We start from the raw sequence: 21,623 nt of genomic DNA, 5'->3' as shown, positions 1-21,623 counted from the left end.
TTTCGGTGCTTTTGCACGATGTTGAGAGAGAGAGGTTTCTCCGTTTCGAGGCCCGGTCCTAAACCTCTGGTTTCTGCTTGGTCTGGGCATAGCCTCCTCTTGTCTGTCAGGACCCATTTGGGTCTTTGTGAGGTTGGCTAGTAATTGGGGTTTTTCCTTTTTATGGATTTTGTAGTGACCTTTTGGTTCCCCTTCTGTTCTTCTTTGCCTTATTGCTTGGTGAGGGACCGACTGTTGGGTGACGGTGTCTCCTGGGGGACTGTTAGCTCAGTTCAGTCTGATTTTGCAGTCTCTAGCTAGGCTTCTGGACTATTTTCAGGTCAGTGCCCTTGGGGCCTTTTCCTTTTCAAAGTTTTCTCAGCTTTGGACGAAGCAGGTTTTTTTTGTTGGTTAGTGGTTTCTGGCTTGGTGCCCTCAGAATTGGCCACCTATTGTACCATCCCGTTTTGGCATTCATTGTCCTATTTAGCTTGGGTATTGTTTTCTCAAAAGTAATGAATGCAGCTGTAAACTCTTTCCAATAAGGAAGAAAAACATAAATTATGCTTACCTAATCATTTCCTTTTCTTCCATTGGAAAGAATCCACAGCTCCCCACCCTTTTTCTACGTGGGGCGTTTTTTTAATCTTCTGGCACCTTTTTTCACTTTGATATTTCTTCTACTGTTCCTTGTTCCTCGGCAGAATAACTGGGGGATGAGGGAAGTGTGAGGAGTATTTAAGCCTTTGACTGGGGTGTCTTTGCCTCCTCCTGGTGGCCAGGTTCTTATTTCCCAAAAGTAATGAATGCAGCTGTGGACTCTTTCCAACGGAAGAGAAGGAAATTATCAGTTAAGCATAATTTGTTTTTTCACAAACTTTAGGTTTCTCACTGAAATTATTTACAAACAGCTTGTGCAGTTATGGCACAAATGGTTGTAAATGCTTTTCTGGGATCCCCTTTGTTCAGAAATAGCAGACATATATGGCTTTGGTATTGCTTTATGGTAATTAGAAGGCTGCTAAATACTGCTGTGCACCACACTTGTATTATTCCCAACAGTGAAAGGGGTTAATTAGGTAGCTTGTAGTGAGCTTGTAGGGTTGATTTTAGCTATAGAGTAGTGTAGTAGACAACCCAAAGTATTAATCTAGGCCCGTTTTTGGTATATATTTTTATGCCACCATTTCACTGCCAAATGCGATCAAATTAAAAAAAGTTATGCCGAGCAGTTAAGGAGTTAATTTTAGCTTTAGTGTAGAGATCAGCCTCCCATCTGACAAATCCCACCTCCTGATCCCTCCCTGACCACCCTCAAACCGCTCTTCCCTCCCCCACCTCACAATTGTCGCCGCCATCTAGCTATTCTGCATTGTTGGATCCCCCCAAACAGCTCTCCCCCCTCTACCTAGTTGCCGCCATCTTGGGTACTGGCAGCAGTCTGCCAGTACCCAATTTGTTAAAAAAAAAAAAATAGCCTTATTTATAAATAAATAAATAAATAAAAACCCAATTTTCTGTAAGGTAGCTGCCCCCCCCCCCCTCATATCCCTATCCCCTTACCAGATCCCTTTCCAAATATTTATTTGCCCCCCTCTCCCACCATCCTTTAGACTTTTCTGTAGTGTAGCGGTCCCTGTCCCACCCACTCCTGCACGTTCCCGTGCGCTCCCACCCGCCGGCACGTGCTCTTGTGCACCTGTGCGCGCACCCGTCCTCGGCTCCCGACACCTGGATGGAAGTGGACCTGCGATGGGCCGCCCACCCGCCTCCCTGCTACAGCTCCCACCCACCAACGATCGGCACCCTCGCTGGCCGATGCAGAGATCCAAAAATATTTTCACTTCCATGGATTGTAAAGGTTTTGTCTGTTCCTTTCTGATTTTTTTTTTTTTTTTTTTTAAATCTGTTTTCTTTATGTGTCTTGAAGAGGGCTCTTTGTTTTTACTCTGTTCAACCAAGTCAATGGATACTGCAAATTAAATAACAGGTTTAGGCAGTTTGCAACAATTTGAAAGTATAGGCAAAATAATAAGCTTCTTTTTCCCCTCTCTAGAATAACACATTTATTTGTTACCTAGAAAGCAAGAGGCATTTAATATCCCTATTATCAAAAAGATAAAAAAACTGAATTTCTTGTGGCTGCTTTAGAGGCTAAGGAGTGTTCTGCAGACAGAGCAAGCCATACTTCAGAGCACAATACCAGGGCCATGTGTTTGAACTCTTGTTCCTTCCCCTGACACGGTTTGTGTTTACAGTTTGAAATAGGAAGTCCTTTAAATAAAAATAAATAACAGACTGAAAGGATTATACAACCACCCTCAATGCAGAAAGTCTGAAATAACATGGAAGACATTGCTCTCTCTGGTCCTGGTAACTTAGCTCTGTAAAATCACTGCAGTTTTCAGCTGAACTTTTTGGATAAACATAAACTTCACTTTTTGTCTTGATCATTATTTGTAGACAAGGTATCTGTTGGGAAAAAAAGATGATTTTTTAATTTCCTTTTCATTTAATTCAGAATTAAATCCTGAAGGCTACCCCAGTAAATTTGAAAGTATGCTCATTTAATTGAGATATGGGTCTTCAGCATTTGACTTATCAGTTGTGGTTATTTTCCAGTTCAGAAACTGGCCTATTTTACAAGTGCCTTCCAATGATTAGTCATTATCAAAAATTTTGATAAGAGATGTTCCTTTGGAAAAAGTCCAACCTAAACGTTGCTTGCAATTTGTATAGTTGTTCTATGCTTCCTAATGACACTTGCCTTATTAAAGGGACCTGAAACCCAACATTTGTCTTTTATTATTCAGATAGAGAATACAATTTTAAATAAGTTTCCAATTTACTTCTATTATCAAATTTACTTTGTTTGCATGCTATTCTTTGTTGAAGAGATATCTAGATAGGTAGCGTGCACATGCCTGAAGCAAAAAAGCTAAAAAATTGCAGGTATTTTGGGCACGTTCCTCTCGGAAAGTTCCAGTAGCGAAAGGCTTAAAAAAAGTCATAAAACGCAGTTGCAGCAAGTTATGTATACTGGCATCCTGCCTATCAGTGATATCCAATAATTTTGTTGCCCTTAGTAAAGTAAATATGCATTAGAATGTGAAATGTATTAGGTTATGGTCATCTCAAAGAAATCCTTTGAAACATTATATTGTTTATCAAGAAAGAGAGATATCGTTAGCCACAGATACCGTATTTTGTTTTGTGGCCTTATATAGTTTACAGAAATAAAGCACCCTTGTATCTAGAATAGAAGAGGAAGTAATGCAGATTAATACACACTATTAAAAATAACAACATTTTGGGCCAGGTTACAAGTGAAGCACAAACATTTGCATTCAAGTGATATCAGGTTTTTACGATCTTTTGCACACAGGTTAAATTGCGCTGGTATTAAAAGTACCTAAGTGTAACAGTAATTTACTCTAGAATGATTACTGCGTCCTCAGAGCTGTGGTTAACTGTTTCGCAAAACAAAAGTGTTGCAAAACACACAAAAAATGAATTACAGTAACACCATCTAATAATTATTCAAAAAAATATTGCACACAAAAGTTATATAAGGGCTCAGATATGAGATATCAGGTGTTGGGAAAAAAGGGCAGACAAAGGGCTTTAACTTTGAGGTATATACATATACTGTACATCTCTAAAGATATATGTACAGTATCTCACAAAAGTGAGTACACCCCTCACATTTTTGTAAATATCTTATTATATCTTTTCATGTGACAACACTGAAGAAATTACACTTTGCTACAATGTAAAGTAGTGAGTGTACAGCCTCTATAACAATGCAAATTTGCTGTCCCCTAAAAATAACTCAACACACAGCCATTAATGTCTAAACCGTTGGCAACAAAAGTGAGTACACCCCTAAGTGGAAATGTCCAAATTGGGCCCAAATTGTCAATATTTTGTGTGGCCACCATTATTTTCCAGCACTGCCTTAACCCTCTTGGGCATGGAGTTCACCAGAGCTTCACAGATTGCCACTGGAGTCCTCTTCCACTCCTTGACGACAACACAAAGCTGGTGGATGTTAGAGACCTTGCGCTCCCCCACCTTCCGTTTGAGGATGCCCCACAGATGCTCAATAGGGTTTAGGTTGGGAGACATGCTTGGCCAGTCCATCACCTTTACCTTCATCTTCTTTAGCAAGGCAGTGGTCGTTTTGGAGGTGTGTTTAGGGTTGTTATCATGTTGGAATACTGCCCTGCGGCCCAGTCTCCAAAGGCAGGGGATCATGCTCTGCTTCAGTATATCACAGTACATGTTGGCATTCATGGTTTCCTCAATAAACTGTAGCTCCCCAGTGCCGGCAGCACTCATGCAGGCACAGACCATGACACTCCCACCACCATGCTTGACTGAAGGCAAGACGCACTTGTCTTTGTACTCCTCACCTTGTAGCCGCCACACACGATTGGCACCATCTGAACCAACTCTTCGGACCACAGGAAATGGTTCCAGTAATCCATGTTGTTAGTCTGCTTGTCTTCAGTGAACTGCAGGCTTTCTTGTGCATCATCTTTAGAAGTGGCTTCCTTCTGGGACGACAGCCATGCAGACCAATTTGATGCAGTGTGCGGTGTTTGGTCTGAGCACTGACAGGCTGACCCACCATCCCTTCAACCTCTGCAGCAATGCTGTCAGCACTCAAACGTCTATTTCCCAAAGACAACCTCTGGATATGACGCTGAGCACATGCACTCAACTTCTTTAGTCGACCATGGCGAGGCCTGTTCTGAGTGGAACCTGTCCTGTGAAACCGCTGTATGATCTTGCCCACCATGCTGCAGCTCAGTTTCAGGGTCTTGGCAATCTTCTTATAGCCTAGGCCATCTTTATGTAGAGCAGCAATTCTTTTTTCAGATCCTCAGAGAGTTCTTTGCCATGAGGTGCTAACAACGAATGAAGGTTCCTTTAAGGGACGTCATCCAAGAATGGCGTCCCTCGAATTCCGATTGGCTGATAGGATTCTATCAGCCAAAAGGAATTAAGGTAGGAAAAATCTGATTGGCTGATTGAATCCACTCAGCCAATCAGATTGAGCTCGCATTCTATCGGCTGATCGGAACAGCCGATAGAATGCGAGCTCAATCTGATTGGCTGATTGGATTCAATCAGCCAATCAGATTTTTCCTACCTTAATTCCGATTGGCTGATAGAATCCTAGCAGCCAATCGGAATTCGAGGGATGCCATCTTGGATGACGTCATTTAAAGGAACCGTCATTCGTTGTCTAGTCGTCGTTGAAGAAGGATGTTCCGTGCCGGAGGTCTTGAAGATGGAGCCGCTCCTCGTCGGATGGATGAAGATAGAAGATGCCGCTTGGATGAAGATGTCTGCCGGTCCGGATGTCCTCTTCTGCCCGGATAGGATGAAGACTTCTGCCGGTCTTGATGTCCTCTTCTGCCCCATAGGATGAAGAATTCGGCCCGGCTGGGTGAAGACGACTCAAGGTAGGGAGATCTTCAGGGGGGTAGTGTTAGGTTTATTTAAGGGGGGTTTGGGTTAGAGTAGGGGTATGTGGGTGGTGGGTTTTAATGTTGGGGGGTTGTATTTTTTTTTACAGGCAAAAGAGCTGATTACTTTGGGGCATGCCCCGCAAAAAGCCCTTTTAAGGGCTGGTAAAATAGCTGGTTACATTTTAATTTAGAATAGGGTAGGGACCTTTATTATTTTGGGGGGCTTTTTTATTTTATTAGAGGGCTTAGAGTAGGTGTAATTAGCCTAATATTCTTGTAATCTTTTTTTTATTTAGTGTTTTTTTTTTTTGTAGTTTAGTTTATTTAATTGTAGGTAATTGTAGGTAATTTATTTAATTTATTGATAGTGTAGTGTTAGGTTTAATTGTAACTTAGGTTAGGATTTATTTTACAGGTAATTTTGTAGTTATTTTAACTAGGTAGCTATTAAATAGTAAATAACTATTTAATAGCTATTGTACCTAGTTAAAATAAATACAAAGTTGCCTGTAATCCTAAAATAGCTACAATATAATTATTCGTTATATTGTAGCTATATTAGGGTTTATTTTACTGGTAAGTATTTAGTTTTAAATAGGAAGACTTTAGTTAATAAGATTTAATTTATTTCGTTAGATTAAAATTATATTTAATTTAGGGGGGTGTTAGGGTTAGGGGTTAATACATTTATTATAGTAGTGGCGAGGTCCGGTCGGCAGATTAGGGGTTAATAAGTGTAGTTGGGTAGCGGGGACGTTGGGGGGGCAGATTAGGGGTTAATAAATATAATGTAGGTGTCGGCGATGTTGGGGGGAGAAGATTAGGGGTTCATAGGGATAATGTAGGTGGTGGCGGCGGTGTCCGGTCGGAAGATTAGGGGTTAATAATAATATGCAGGGGTCAGCGATAGCGGGGGCGGCAGATTAGGGGTTAATAACTTTATTAGAGTAGCGGCAAGGTCCGGTCGGCAGATTAGGGGTTAAGTGTAGTTAGGTGGCGGCGACGTTGGGGGGGGGGCAGATTAGGGGTACATAGGGATAATGTAGGTTAGGGGTTAATTGTATAATGCAGGTGTCAGCTATAGCGGGGGCAGCAGATTAAAGGTTAATAAGTGTAAGGTTAGGGGTGTTTAGACTCGGGGTTCATGTTAGGGTGTTAGGTGCAGACTTAGAAAGTGTTTCCCCATAGGAAACAATGGGGCTGCGTTGGGAGCTTAACACTGCTTTTTTGCAGGTGTTAGGTTTTTTTTTCATCCCTGCCCCATTGTTTCCTATGGGGGAATCGTGCACGAGCACGTTTTGCCAGCTTACCGTTACCGTAAGCAACGCTGGTATTGAGAGTTGAAGTGGTGGTACATTCGGCTCAACGCACCCTTTTTGGAGCCTAACGCAGCCCTTCAGACAACTCTAAATACCAGCGTGGTCTTAAGGATGCGTTGGGAAAAAAAGCTGCGTTAGCTATGCGGGTCTTTATCGACAAAACTCTAAATATAGGCGTTTGCCTCCTATGGAGGTGGTGAAGTAAGTTTGTGCTTGATTTCTATGATTTCATCTATGATAAGCGCTTCTAAGCATTTTGAAGCCCAATTCCTCTGAGTACAGTGTTTGTCAGAGGGCTGTGAAGGGAGTATCGCCTATTAATTTTATGGTTTTCCTTGTGGGAAATATTTTCAAAGGTTCTCCGTTATTGGTCGTAGGTATTCATCTTCTACCTCCCTTTTCAGATCGACGATATACTCTTATATAACATTACCTCTGCTGATACTTTTTCAGTACTGGTTTGGCTATCTGCTATATGTGGATGGCTGTCTTTCGGTAAGTATGCTTTTCTTATTTAAGACTCTCTCAGCTTATTTAAAACATAGGGCATGGAACAACAAAGCTCCTTACGCATTTTGTGCCGCCACAGGCCCTGTGCTTCTACCTTTGTGCTTCTCCAGTGCAGCTTTTTTTGTTTTTGCCTTGGACTATTTGCGGCTTGCACAGTCGCGCTTTGTGTGCACCTCTCGGGGCTGTATGTGTGTGTGTTCTTACCTCATTTCCTGTGGTGTTTGGTTCAGTCTGACATGCGGAGGATCTGTAGCAGCTTTTTTCTTTTTTTGTGGCACCATTTATACCCTGATATTTCTCCTACTGTTCCTTGTTCCCTTAGTAGAATTACTGGGATATGAGGGAAGTGGGGGAGGTATTTAAGCCTTTGGCTGGGATGTCTTTGCCTCCTCCTGGTGTCCAGGTTCTGTATTCCCACAAGTAAGGAATGAAGCCGTGGACTCTCCTCATACAGAAGGAAAGGACATTATCTGGTAATCATAATTCATGTTTTTATGCTTTTACTCCTTTTACACCTCACCAACTTGGCTATATGTTAAACTGAGATATGAGTGAGGTGGAAAGTGTATTTCTCCTGTTAAGTGTAGTCAGTCCACGGGTCATCCATTACTTATGGGATTATATCTCCTCCCTAACAGGAAGTGCAAGAGGATCACCCAAGCAGAGCTGCTATATAGCTCCTCCCCTCTACGTCATACCCAGTCATTCTCTTGCACCTAACTAATAGATAGGACGTGTGAGAGGACTGTGGTTGTTAAACTTAGTTTTTATTTCTTCAATCAAAAGTTTGTTATTTTAAACAGCACCGGAGTGTGTTGTTTTTTCTCAGGCAGCATTAGAAGAAGAATCTACCTGAGTTTGTGTATGATCTTAGCGGTCGTAACTAAGATCCACTTGCTGTTCTCGGCCATTCTGAGGAGTGAGGTAACTTCAGAACAGGGGACAGCAGGCAGGGTTCACCTGCAAGGAGGTATGTTGCAGTATATTATGGAATTGACTGAGAAAATACTGCTAATACCGATGTAATGTAAGTGCAGCCTTAAATGCAGTAGTAGCGACTGGTATCAGGCTGATATGTATGTATGTTTACACTGAGGTATTTCTGGGGAATGGAACTTCACTAAGAAAATACTGTATACATTTAAGTTATATTTGAGCCTCCACTAAAGTGAAAGCGATTAGCAGCAGGCTTATTAATAACATTTCATAATTTTATTTTTAAAACGTTTACTGGCATGTTAATGGTTTTTTTCTGAGGTACTTGGTGATAAAACTTTATGGGCATGATTTTTACCACATGGCTGTCGTTTGTTTCTGAATAAAATCAGTTTACTGAGCTTCCCCACTGTTGTATTATGAGTGGGAGGGGCCTATTTTAGCGCTTTATTGCGCAGTAAAAATTCAGTCACAGTCTTCCTATTTCTTCCTCCATGATCCAGGACGTCTCTACAGAGCCCAGGGGTCTCCAAAACTAGTTTTGAGGGAGGTAATCACTCACAGCAGACCTGTGAGAGTGTGTTTTGACTGTGATAAAAACGTTTATATTAAATTGTTATCCGTTTTTGGGTACTAAGGGGTTAATCATCCATTTGCTGGTGGGTGCAATCCTTTGCTAACTTAATGCATTTACTGTGAAAATTTGGTTGCTATAACTAATTTGGTTCATTGTTATTTCAACTGTGACAGTTTTTTTGTGCTTCTTAAAGGCACAGTAACGTTTTTTATATTGCTTGTAAATTTATTTGAAAAGTATTTTCCAAGCTTGCTAGTCTCATTGCTAGTTTGTTTAAACATGTCTGACACAGATGAATCTCTTTGTTCAATATGTTTAAAGGCCAATGTGGAGCCCAATAGAAATTTGTGTACTAATTGCATTGATGCTACTTTAAATAAAAGCCAATCTGTACATGTAAAGAAAATTTCACCAGACAACGAGGGGGAAGTTATGCCGACTAACTCTCCTCACGTGTCAGTACCTTCGCCTCCCGCTCAGGAGGTGCGTGATATTGTGGCCCTAAGTACATCAGGGCGGCCCTTACAAATCACTTTGCAAGACATGGCTAATGTTATGACTGAAGTACTATCTAAATTGCCAGAATTTAGGGGTAAACGAGATCACTCTGGGGTAAGAACAGAGTGCGCTGATAATAATAGAGCCATGTCTGATACTGCGTCACAATTTGCAGAACATGAGGACGGAGAGCTTCATTCTGTGGGTGACGGATCTGATCCAAGTAAACTGGACTCAGACATTTCAAATTTTAAATTTAAGCTTGAGAACCTCCGTGTATTACTAGGGGAGGTATTAGCGGCTCTGAATGATTGTAACACGGTTGCAATTCCAGAGAAATTATGTAGGCTGGATAGATACTATGCGGTACCGGTGTGTACTGACGTTTTTCCTATACCTAAGAGGCTTACAGAGATTATTAACAAGGAGTGGGATAGACCCGGTGTGCCCTTTTCACCCCCTCCTATATTTAGAAAAATGTTTTCAATAGACGCCACCACACGGGACTTATGGCAGACGGTCCCTAAGGTGGAGGGAGCAGTTTCTACTCTGGCTAAGCGCACCACTATCCCGGTGGAGGATAGCTGTGCTTTTTCAGATCCAATGGATAAAAAGTTAGAGGGTTACCTTAAGAAAATGTTTGTTCAACAAGGTTTTATATTACAACCCCTTGCATGCATTGCGCCTGTCACGGCTGCGGCGGCATTCTGGTTTGAGTCTCTGGAAGAGACCATTAGCTCAGCTCCATTGGATGAGATTATAGACAAGCTTAAAGTCCTTAAGCTAGCTAATTCATTTATTTCTGATGCCGTAGTACACTTAACTAAGCTTACGGCTAAGAACTCCGGATTCGCCATTCAAGCGCGTAGAGCGCTGTGGCTTAAATCCTGGTCAGCCGATGTGACTTCTAAATCTAAATTGCTTAACATACCTTTCAAAGGGCAGACATTATTCGGGCCCGGTTTGAAAGAAATTATCGCTGACATTACTGGAGGTAAGGGCCATGCCCTGCCTCAAGACAGGGCCAAACCAAGGGCTAAACAGTCTAATTTTCGTGCCTTTCGTAACTTCAAGGCAGGAGCAGCATCAACTTCCTCCGCTCCAAGACAGGAAGGAACTGTTGCTCGCTACAGACAGGGCTGGAAACCTAACCAGTCCTGGAACAAGGGCAAGCAGGCCAGAAAACCTGCTGCTGCCCCTAAGACAGCATGAAGTGAGGGCCCCCGATCCGGAAACGGATCTAGTGGGGGGCAGACTTTCTCTCTTCGCCCAGGCTTGGGCAAGAGATGTCCAGGATCCCTGGGCGTTAGAGATCATATCTCAGGGATATCTTCTGGACTTCAAAGCTTCTCCTCCAAAAGGGAGATTTCATCTTTCAAGGTTGTCAACAAACCAGATAAAGAAAGAGGCGTTTCTACGCTGTGTACAAGACCTTTTACTAATGGGAGTGATCCACCCAGTTCCGCGGTCGGAACACGGACAAGGGTTTTACTCAAATCTGTTTGTGGTTCCCAAAAAAGAGGGAACCTTCAGACCAATCTTGGACTTAAAGATCCTAAACAAATTCCTAAGAGTTCCATCGTTCAAAATGGAAACTATTCGGACCATCTTACCTATGATCCAAAAGGGTCAGTACATGACCACAGTGGATTTAAAGGATGCCTACCTTCACATACCAATTCACAAGGATCATTACCGGTATCTAAGGTTTGCCTTCCTAAACAGGCATTACCAGTTTGTAGCTCTTCCCTTCGGGTTAGCTACAGCTCCAAGAATCTTTACAAAGGTTCTGGGCTCTCTTCTGGCGGTACTAAGACCGCGAGGAATAGCGGTAGCTCCGTACCTAGACGACATTCTGATACAAGCGTCAAGTTTCCAAACTGCCAAGTCTCATACAGAGTTAGTTCTGGCATTTCTAAGGTCGCATGGGTGGAAGGTGAACGTAGAAAAGAGTTCTCTATTGCCACTCACAAGAGTTCCCTTCTTGGGGACTCTTATAGATTCTGTAGAAATGAAAATTTACCTGACAGAGGACAGGTTATCAAAACTTCTAAATGCTTGCCGTGTCCTTCATTCCATTCAACACCCGTCAGTGGCTCAATGCATGGAGGTAATCGGCTTAATGGTAGCGGCAATGGACATAGTACCTTTTGCACGCCTGCATCTCAGACCGCTGCAATTGTGCATGCTAAGTCAGTGGAATGGGGATTACTCAGATTTGTCCCCATGCTAAATCTGGATCAAGAGACCAGAGATTCTCTTCTATGGTGGCTTTCTCGGCCACATCTGTCCAGGGGGATGCCCTTCAGCAGGCCAGATTGGACGATTGTAACAACAGACGCCAGCCTGCTAGGTTGGGGCGCTGTCTGGAATTCCCTGAAGGCTCAGGGATCATAGACTCAGGAGGAGAGACTCCTTCCAATAAACATTCTGGAATTAAGAGCAGTTTTCAATGCCCTTCTGGCTTGGCCTCAGTTAGCAACTCTGAGGTTCATCAGGTTTCAGTCGGACAACATCACGACTGTGGCTTACATCAACCATCAGGGAGGGACAAGGAGTTCCCTAGCGATGATGGAAGTCTCAAAGATAATTCGCTGGGCAGAGTCTCACTCTTGCCACCTGTCAGCGATCCACATCCCAGGCGTGGAGAACTGGGAGGCGGATTTCCTAAGTCGCCAGACTTTTCATCCGGGGGAGTGGGAACTTCATCCGGAGGTGTTTGCCCAACTGCTTCAGCATTGGGGCAAACCAGATCTGGATCTCATGGCGTCTCGCCAGAACGCCAAGCTTCCTTGTTACGGATCCAGGTCCAGGGACCCGGGAGCGGTACTGATAGATGCTCTGACAGCACCTTGGGTTTTCAACATGGCTTATGTGTTTCCACCCTTCCCGATGCTTCCTCGATTGATTTCCAGGATCAAACAGGAGAGAGCATCGATAATTCTAATAGCGCCTGCGTGGCCACGCAGGACCTGGTATGCAGATCTAGTGGACATGTCGTCCTGTCCACCTTGGTCTCTGCCTCTGAGACAGGACCTTCTGATTCAGGGTCCTTTCAAACATCCAAATCTAATTTCTCTGAGGCTGACTGCATGGAGATTGAACGCTTGATTCTATCAAAGCGGGGATTCTCGGAGTCAGTGATTGATACCTTAATACAGGCTAGGAAACCTGTTACCAGGAAAATTTACCATAAAATATGGCGTAAATACTTACATTGGTGCGAATCCAAGAATTACTCATGGAGTAAGGTTAGGATTCCTAGGATATTGTCTTTACTACAAGAAGGTTTAGAAAAGGGTTTATCTGCTAGTTCGTTAAAGGGACAGATCTCAGCTCTGTCTATCCTTTTACACAAACGTCTGTCAGAAGTTCCAGACGTTCAGGCCTTTTGTCAGGCTTTGGCTAGGATTAAGCCTGTGTTTAAGACTGTTGCTCCGCCGTGGAGCTTAAACTTAGTTCTTAACGTTCTGCAAGGTGTTCCGTTTGAACCCCTTCATTCCATTGATATCAAGCTGTTATCTTGGAAAGTTCTGTTTTTAATGGCTATTTCCTCGGCTCGAAGAGTCTCTGAGTTATCGGCCTTACATTGTGATTCTCCTTATCTGATTTTCCATTCAGACAATGTAGTTCTGCGTACTAAACCTGGGTTCTTACCTAAGGTAGTCACTAACAGGAATATCAATCAAGAGATTGTTGTTCCATCATTGTGCCCTAACCCTTCTTCAAAGAAGGAACGACTTCTGCACAATCTAGACGTTGTCCGTGCCCTGAAATTTTATTTGCAGGCAACTAAGGATTTTCGTCAAACTTCTTCCCTGTTTGTCGTTTATTCTGGACAAAGGAGAGGTCAAAAAGCTTCGGCTACCTCTCTCTCTTTTTGGCTTCGTAGCATAATACGTTTAGCATATGAGACTGCTGGACAGCAGCCTCCTGAAAGGATTACAGCTCATTCTACTAGAGCTGTGGCTTCCACTTGGGCCTTTAAGAATGAGGCCTCTGTTGAACAGATTTGCAAGGCTGCAACTTGGTCTTCACTTCATACTTTTTCAAAATTTACAAATTTAACACTTTTGCTTCTTCGGAGGCTGTTTTTGGGAGAAAGGTTCTACAGACAGTGGTTCCTTCCGTGTAAAGATCCTGCCTTTCCCTCTTGTCATCCGTGTACTTTTAGCTTTGGTATTGGTATCCCATAAGTAATGGATGACCCGTGGACTGACTACACTTAACAGGAGAAAACATAATTTATGCTTACCTGATAAATTCCTTTCTCCTGTAGTGTAGTCAGTCCACGGCCCGCCCTGTTGTTTACGGCAGGTCTAAAATTTTTTATCTTAAACTCCAGTCACCACTGCACCCTATAGTTTCTCCTTTCTAGTTTGGTTTCGGTCGAATGACTGGGTATGACGTAGAGGGGAGGAGCTATATAGCAGCTCTGCTTGGGTGATCCTCTTGCACTTCCTGTTAGGGAGGAGATATAATCCCATAAGTAATGGATGACCCGTGGACTGACTACACTACAGGAGAAAGGAATTTATCAGGTAAGCATAAATTATGTTTTATAGGCATTTGAGGTTTGGGAAACTTTGGCCCCTCCTGGTAGGAATGTATATCCCATCAGTAACAAGCTGGTTGACTCTCGCCACCATGAAAGGAATAAATTTATCAGGTAAGTTCTTACATAAATTATGTGTCTCTCTCTCAATACCATCACACATATATATATAGATAGATAGATATAATACTCAGAAGGGATCCCACACTCACTATTAGCATGCAGCCTCCGGGGTGCACTTTAAATGTATAATATAGAAAATGAATAAAGAAAGGCACTCTCCGTATTAATCACCAAACTTTTACTTAGGTGAACGTTTTCGGTGTTGCCACCGTCCTCAGACCTTACACAGCAAAAAGTGAACAAACAATTTATGTGAATTACCTGGTGCTGATCCTGCTAGTGCGTGTGGCGTCTCCTCTGCGCAACTGCGCATGCGCAAGAGACTTTACAGAGGCCCTAGAGGGTCAAAAAGTTAACAAGTGCAAAACATAAGTTAAAACGTACAAAAACCTCAACTTCCCCAGCGTATAATGTCATATTCAAAAATAGCAGAGTATTGTATGTATGTTGTATAGACCTGCATAGTGGTCTGTGTTTGTCACATTATTCTCACATAGTTTTTACCTTGTAATTATGTGATACGCATCATTGTGTCAGTGTGCTTTCCGCTACTGCAGCAGAGATCAATGCTAGATACGGACCCACAGGATCAATCCCTTACATAATTATCCATCTATGGCACACCGGACCTAATGTTATCCAATATGGTTTTTTGCTCACACTGTGAGACACTGGCTTTTTAAGCCGGTTGGGTTTACTTTTTACTTATTACTTTTTACTTATTACTGGCTCTATTCTAGATTCTACTTACGACTATGGAGGTTCATGGTCTGTTAATATACACATTGGATTCATAGGTCGAGTTCTTATGAACAATTAAGGATAGGCTGAGGCTTGATATGGTTTTTTGTTGATTAGACTGCTCCACAGTGACGGTATCACTCGGTCATATTTAGTACTGTATGTTATCCTTGCCTACTCTGCGATCCTAAATGGGTAGTTGCAATACTATACAAATATGAATATAAATTTGAATACTAATATTATTGGATAATTATGGCTTATTTCTATGTGTGTACATATATCCGTGTACATATATCTGTGTATATTTGTATATTATTTTAGTGGTTGGTTCTATTTTGATGTGAGTATGCTCATTAGCAGCTAAAGATAGGCTGAATGATATCGTTGATCAATATGGGACAGGAAGTCTTTACATTTGAGATTCGATATGGTATGTACTATCTCTAATTAGTTTTTACACATCTGGTTTTTATACATCTGGTTGTTTTGCAAAGGGTCACTACATTATCAAGTCAATAATAGCAGGGATTTCACTGTCAGTATATACTAAGCCTTATGGTTGCAGTACCCACTAAACTGGCGATTCCGGATTTGTCCCCATTTGTTTAAAATATTGTTTTGAATTTTGTTATAAATTTGGTTGCTAGGCGACCAAGTGTAAACTCTCTTTAGTGGGACTCCACTTGAATAGTATACATGAGTGAAATATATGAGTAAAATATATGAGCAATATATTTGAGAGATATATGTGCCAATTTTTGGCTATATCTGGACCAGTATAAGTGTTAAGGGATTGATCCTGTGGGTCCGTATCTAGCATTGATCTCTGCTGCAGTAGCGGAAAGCACACTGACACAATGATGCGTATCACATAATTACAAGGTAAAAACTACGTGAGAATAATGTGACAAACACAGACCACTATGCAGGTCTATACAACATACATACAATACTCTGCTATTTTTGAATATGACATTATACGCTGGGGAAGTTGAGGTTTTTGTACGTTTTAACTTATGTTTTGCACTTGTTAACTTTTTGACCCTCTAGGGCCTCTGTAAAGTCTCTAGCGCATGCGCAGTTGCGCAGAGGAGACGCCACACGCACTAGCAGGATCAGCACCAGGTAATTCACATAAATTGTTTGTTCACTTTTTGCTGTGTAAGGTCTGAGGACGGTGGCAACACCGAAAACGTTCACCTAAGTAAATATATATATATATATATATATATATATATATATATATAAACACATTCTTCTATGTGAAGAACATTGGAATGGGAAATATTCATATTTTCATGTCTGGTTAGCACACATGAGGTTATGCAATCAGGTTTGTGTGAGAGTGGGGTGTTTTTTTTTTTCTCTCCATTGACTTCGATGGGGGAATAGGTTAACGCATAAGCAATATTGTAATTTCAGATTTTTGTGCGCATCAGTTAGTGCAAGCGCGATAACTTTTCACTTTCAACTCATAATAGCAGTCAAAAATGTTACTTCTAGCCCAATTGGCGCTATAGCGAAAGCGGTAAATAGCTCTCCACTTGTAATTTAGCCCTTTTATGTATGAAGGGCAACCACTGCTTACTGCATTATAGTAAATTGCATCTATCTACCAAATTGTAAAAGCCGCTTACAAACATAAGAGCACAGATAGGCATCAAGGCAGCCATTTTGTTGACTGTAATATTTGTTACAATGCCTAGATATTACCTGCTTCTTTATAATTTTTCTGAAAATGCAGTAAAATGCATAATAGTTCTTGTTAGACTGAGATTTACATTGTATGCTGTATGCAGCATGTTTTCTCATTAGTGATATTGTGTATCTGAAATACTCTAGAGTTTCTTCCCTTTTTTTTTTTTTTTGCACTACCTTCCTTTGTGTATTTATAGATAAGCACTGAACAATTCATACTGTTCAGAACATTTCAGTTTTGGAAAGCTGAATTTAAAAATAGCACACTACATTGAAAATTAAATACCATTAAAGCAAATGAGATTCGAAAGAAAACAACCTTTTATTTTCTCTTAAATGTAAATATCTGGTAATAAGCATATTTTTTATTAACCTAATTTTTAAAAAGGTACAAAACATGAGCTAAGGTCAAAGAAATAAAAGTTAGGGCATTGTATTTTTTATGCATTCTTCTCTGCCTATATGGGTTTTATTTTTATTTATTTAAATAACCAAACCGACGCAGCCATACATTTATCCTTAGAATAAGGTGCACATGTTTGCTTTTGTATTTTATGCTTAACTATGGGTAAGATACAAAGCAGACGTTAATTTGCCAAACCTCCAACAAAATATATTTTTTTTTATTATGCCCCTTTTCATGATTCACTGTATGTATATTTGATCTACTAGTTTTCTATTGTTCACCATCAACTGACTTTCCTTGTGTCCCTTATAGCACACAAAAAGCTTGAATAATAACTTTCATTTAATGTATTGTACATAGTGTTAATATATAAAACAGTGAATCTGTATATAAATTTAACTTTTTTATGTCTTTCTTTGTTACTGTCATTAAATACTATATATATATATATATATATATATATATATATATATATATGTGTGTGTGTACTGTATATATTTTCTCTCCAACTTGCCTGTTGGGCAACAACACATTAGTTCCTATCCAGATGGAGGAATTAAATTGTTTCTGCGTTGCTCAGCAAGCCAGTGACTCCTTTCTGCTGACAGATCATTAGCCTAAAGCTGAGATAAACAGATGCTCATCTACCTATTCTTACTGCTTTGGTTGCGGAATGTCTAGTTTGCATTAAGCTATGTAAAATTATATGTGTTTTAACAGTAGGATTACTTTTCCATTAAGGATGGGTAGAGATGTACCTTAGCTATAGCTAGTCCTGTTTTTTTTAATAGAATAGAAGTAAGGGGAGGGACAGTAGCCTGTTCTCATTGAATTAGGAGTTTGCTAATATTAGCTTTCTAGTGTTCTACAAAGATCAAGGAGAGAAGTAAAGAATTGGGAAGTGATGTTTGCAAAACATAGGAGGTTTGCAGTGGTAATAAAAGATTAGATATCCCATTAGTACTCCTGATATTTGTACCTTGATATTTACTTCTTTGTTCAACTTTTGGAGCCCAGTTTTTAAGCCTAGAAAAAGACTTTAGGTTCTAGATTGAGTATAAATTTACCTTTCCAAGAGTTCAGAATTTAGTATTATATACTGTGGATGTGCATTTGTCTCATTATGAATCAAATGCTGAATATGGCCAACGCTGGCGGTCTTTGGCTCTTTTTGGAACCAGATTTCTTCTTGTGAAAGTGCAACACTGTGTTAAATACATGCAAATCCCGATCTGAAAAGAGCTGAATACTGCTAGCGGTAGCCATATTTTGCATTTGTTTCATAACAAAACACAAAAATGCACATCCCTATATGTTGTAATAAACATATTCATTAAAAATTACACAATCGTTTTTTTTGTTGTTTTTTTTACTATCTTGCATTTTGTTGCAGAAAATTGCTAGTAATAAAATATCTAACTATATAATATTAGACCATACAAATTTTGATTGAGGCTTGATTTGAGTCACGGCATCCTCTTTCCAAAAAAACAGGTAAAGGAACAGAAAACAGAATATACATTTAAGGTCAAAAATGCATTACAGTCATTGAATATATAGATTATGTTTTACTGTTGGGCATGATTGTGTAATAATAATAAACTATTATACTGTTTTAGCTTTTATCCAAGATTAACTTTGTTTTGCATGCTGTAGATCACTTAGTTTTCTAACTCTGTTATGTTTTTTTCTTCATGTTTATTTTTTATAATTTGACCTTCTTCACCCATGGTTTTTTATTTATTTTTCTTTGAATGTACCTTTTTTTTCTTTTTGTTTTATATTTTTGTTCCTCCATTCCCCCTCCGTTCTGCAGTGTGACCAAGACCAATGCATTCAGAGCACCAAATTCGTTTTGCAGGCCGCAGCTACACCACTTCTACAGACTGAGACCACCATAACCAGTGATCAGCCACCATTATCAGGAAAGAACGCTATAACTGCACCTTGCGCCTCATTGGCTCTTGGGCAGCCAACACCTCCATCCTCAATGCCAAACCTTAATTCAGAAACTATTTTAACAGACATGATCCCATTGAAAGAAGATATTGGAAACCACCAATTCCTAACACCAGATGAGGCGCCTTCACCTCCAGGAATGCTACCAGCAACTAGCCCTGTAACTCACAGCCATACCATGCACGTCCTAAATCTTGTCAGCCAAGACTCATTGCATGAAGACTCTGTACGTGGTCTTGTGAAACTTAGTTCAGTTTGACCAACTGTGATACTACAATACTCTGGTTATTACAAAACACTTGTGTCAAACACCGTGATATGCTTGCACTGTGTGATGCCAGATGCCCATTGTACAGTTACAAAACGTTTGTTCAAAACAGGCAAGTGGTTTTCTCGTGGTCAAGACGGCATTTGTTTACTCAGCTAAGTAAGCTGATTGTGTGAGTGAGTTAATTTTTTTTTTACAGCAGCCAACTGCCTCATTCAAATCTGTGTTTTCCAGACTATTTCAGAACTATTGTGGCAAAATAAACAACTATAGAAATGTTAAAACGGAGAGTCGAGTCATGGATAATTATGGGTATGGTTTCCAGTAACCCTCAAGATCTTCTGTTGGATTACTTTCCCAGTGAAGATGGGAAGCCAGTGAATACCATTGTATTCAACATGGGTTGGGAATGATTGGTTTCTATTAGAATAGTACAAGTTAAGTTTTAATATTATGTGCACTGAAATACATACAGGAAATATTCAAAGACAAACTAAAGATTGAATGTTTTCTAAGCTAAAAAAAAAATATATCCATTCCATAAAATAACCACATTTTGTGGCACCAAATAAGATTTGTTTTAGTTCCTTCTTGGTTTGTGTTTAAAAGAAAATACGTTATGCTGAAATATAAAACACATGCTGCTTTTTTGTTATTGGCGCAAACACCAAACTAAAATATATATGGACACTGAAAATTTGGAACTTTATAAAACGTGTTTGTTCAGCTGTGCCTAACATTTGAAGGGCTGCTGAGTTATATTGCATATAGTTGACTCACATTTCAGTTTTTAACAGAGGCATAGCGTGATGAAGCGACACTTTCTTTCTCCCCAACACGTGCTGCAGTTTTCAGTTGGCATCAAATAAAGTTACATTTTGTCTTATAATCTGTGTCTGCCTAGTTATCTCAGTATCACACAAAATACATCCGTTTCCCAGTTTATACTATGCCCAACACTTTAAGTGTAAATGTATTCATTATTATTCCATTATATAGGTGCAAAAAAGAAAATATAGCAGATAGTGTCTAGACATTTCCCCCCTGGAAAATTATCATACCATGCTAGGTTTTTTTTTTTTATTATTCTGACACAGTTTACCTGTTTTTTTTGTTTTTGTTTTTTTATGGTTTTAATGTATCCATTGTTTCAAAGCCAATACTTGAGATATATATATATATACTAGGAAAGGGAGGGCACTCTCAGGATTTATATACATGAAAGTTAGTTTATTGTTTATAACAACAACGTAAGAAAGTCATAAGGATAGTTCGACGTTTCGGCTTACATAGAAGCCTTCATCAAGACAAATGAACAACTCATATCGGCGACTTGCAGCCGCACACAACACCACCGGCAGAATAGAATGCATTCTATTCTGCCGGTTGTGTTGTGTGCGGCTGCAAGTCGCCAATATGAGTTGTTCATTTGTCTTGATGAAGGCTTCTATGTAAGCCGAAACGTCGACCTATCCTTATGACTTTCTTACGTTGTTGTTATAAACAATAAACTAACTTTGATGTATATAAATCCTGAGAGTGCCCTCCCTTTCCTAGCTTTGATCTACATTCCATTAAGGATTGCACCCAGATGCTTCATTATTGTTTGAAGCTGGAGTGCTGGAACACGTGCTAATTGGATAATATATATATATATATATATATATATATATATTTGTAAGGAATGTGCATTTGGATCCTTTGTGATAGATTCATGTAAAAGATCCCCATACTGTGCAAATCCAGATCTTAGAGTGGGAATTTTTTTCAAGAATCAATCTGACTACGAAAATATCCGAAGGCCCCTGCTTACTTCCGCATTCAGATCCTCACAAAGGATCCAAATGCACATTCTCAGGCTCAATATATATATATATATATATATATACTCATAAATAACTCCACATGAGTGAGCACAATGTTATCTATATGGCACACATGAACTGGCACTGTCTAGCTGTGAAACTGTCAAAATGCCCTGAGATAAGAGCTGACCTTCAAGGGCTTAGACATTAGCACATGAGCAAACCTAGGATTAGCTTTCAACAAAGAATACCAAGGGAGCAAAGCAAATGTGTTGATAAAAGTAAATTGGAAAGTTGTTTAAAATTGCATGCCCTATCTGAATCATGAAAGTTTAATTTTGACTAGACTGTCCCTTTAAGGTCATTATCTGCAACTATCTCTAAAATGATACAATGGGGTAACTCTCATGTGGTATAGCAGAACAGCCCAAATTCTCACAATTGACCCCCAAAACTATAATATTAAGTAGACAACCCTAGGTATTGATCTGGGCCCATTTTGGTATATTTCATGCTACCATTTAATTGTGAAATGCTATATTATAACAAAAAAATTACTTTTTCACAAACTTTGACCTTTTTCACTGAAAATGTTTGCACACAACTACTGCAGTCATGAGACAAATGGTTGTAAAAACTTCTCTAGGATCCCCTCTGCTCAGAAATGACAGACATGCATGGCTTTGACATTGATTTTTGGTAATTAGAAGGCCACTAATCGCAGCTGCGCACCATACTTCTGAAATTCCCTGCAGTGAAGGGCTTA

At 40.1% G+C, this 21,623-nt stretch overlaps 1 protein-coding gene across 1 annotated transcript in view; it reads left to right on the top strand.

Annotated features, from left to right (window-relative positions):
• ZDHHC14 (zinc finger DHHC-type palmitoyltransferase 14) overlaps window positions 1–19,941 on the top strand; it is a 222,673-nt gene extending 202,732 nt beyond the window's left edge. Inside the window, exon 9 of the mRNA XM_053712213.1 lies at window positions 18,642–19,941. Within this exon, the coding sequence (XP_053568188.1) occupies window positions 18,642–19,043 (402 nt within the window). The 3' untranslated portion in view covers window positions 19,044–19,941. The remainder of the gene's footprint in view (window positions 1–18,641) is intronic.
• Window positions 19,942–21,623: the final 1,682 nt, after the last annotated feature.

This window comes from Bombina bombina, chromosome 4 (assembly GCF_027579735.1).
Source record: "Bombina bombina isolate aBomBom1 chromosome 4, aBomBom1.pri, whole genome shotgun sequence".
NCBI lineage: Eukaryota > Metazoa > Chordata > Amphibia > Anura > Bombinatoridae > Bombina > Bombina bombina.
This window is presented reverse-complemented; position numbering and strand designations above follow the sequence as displayed.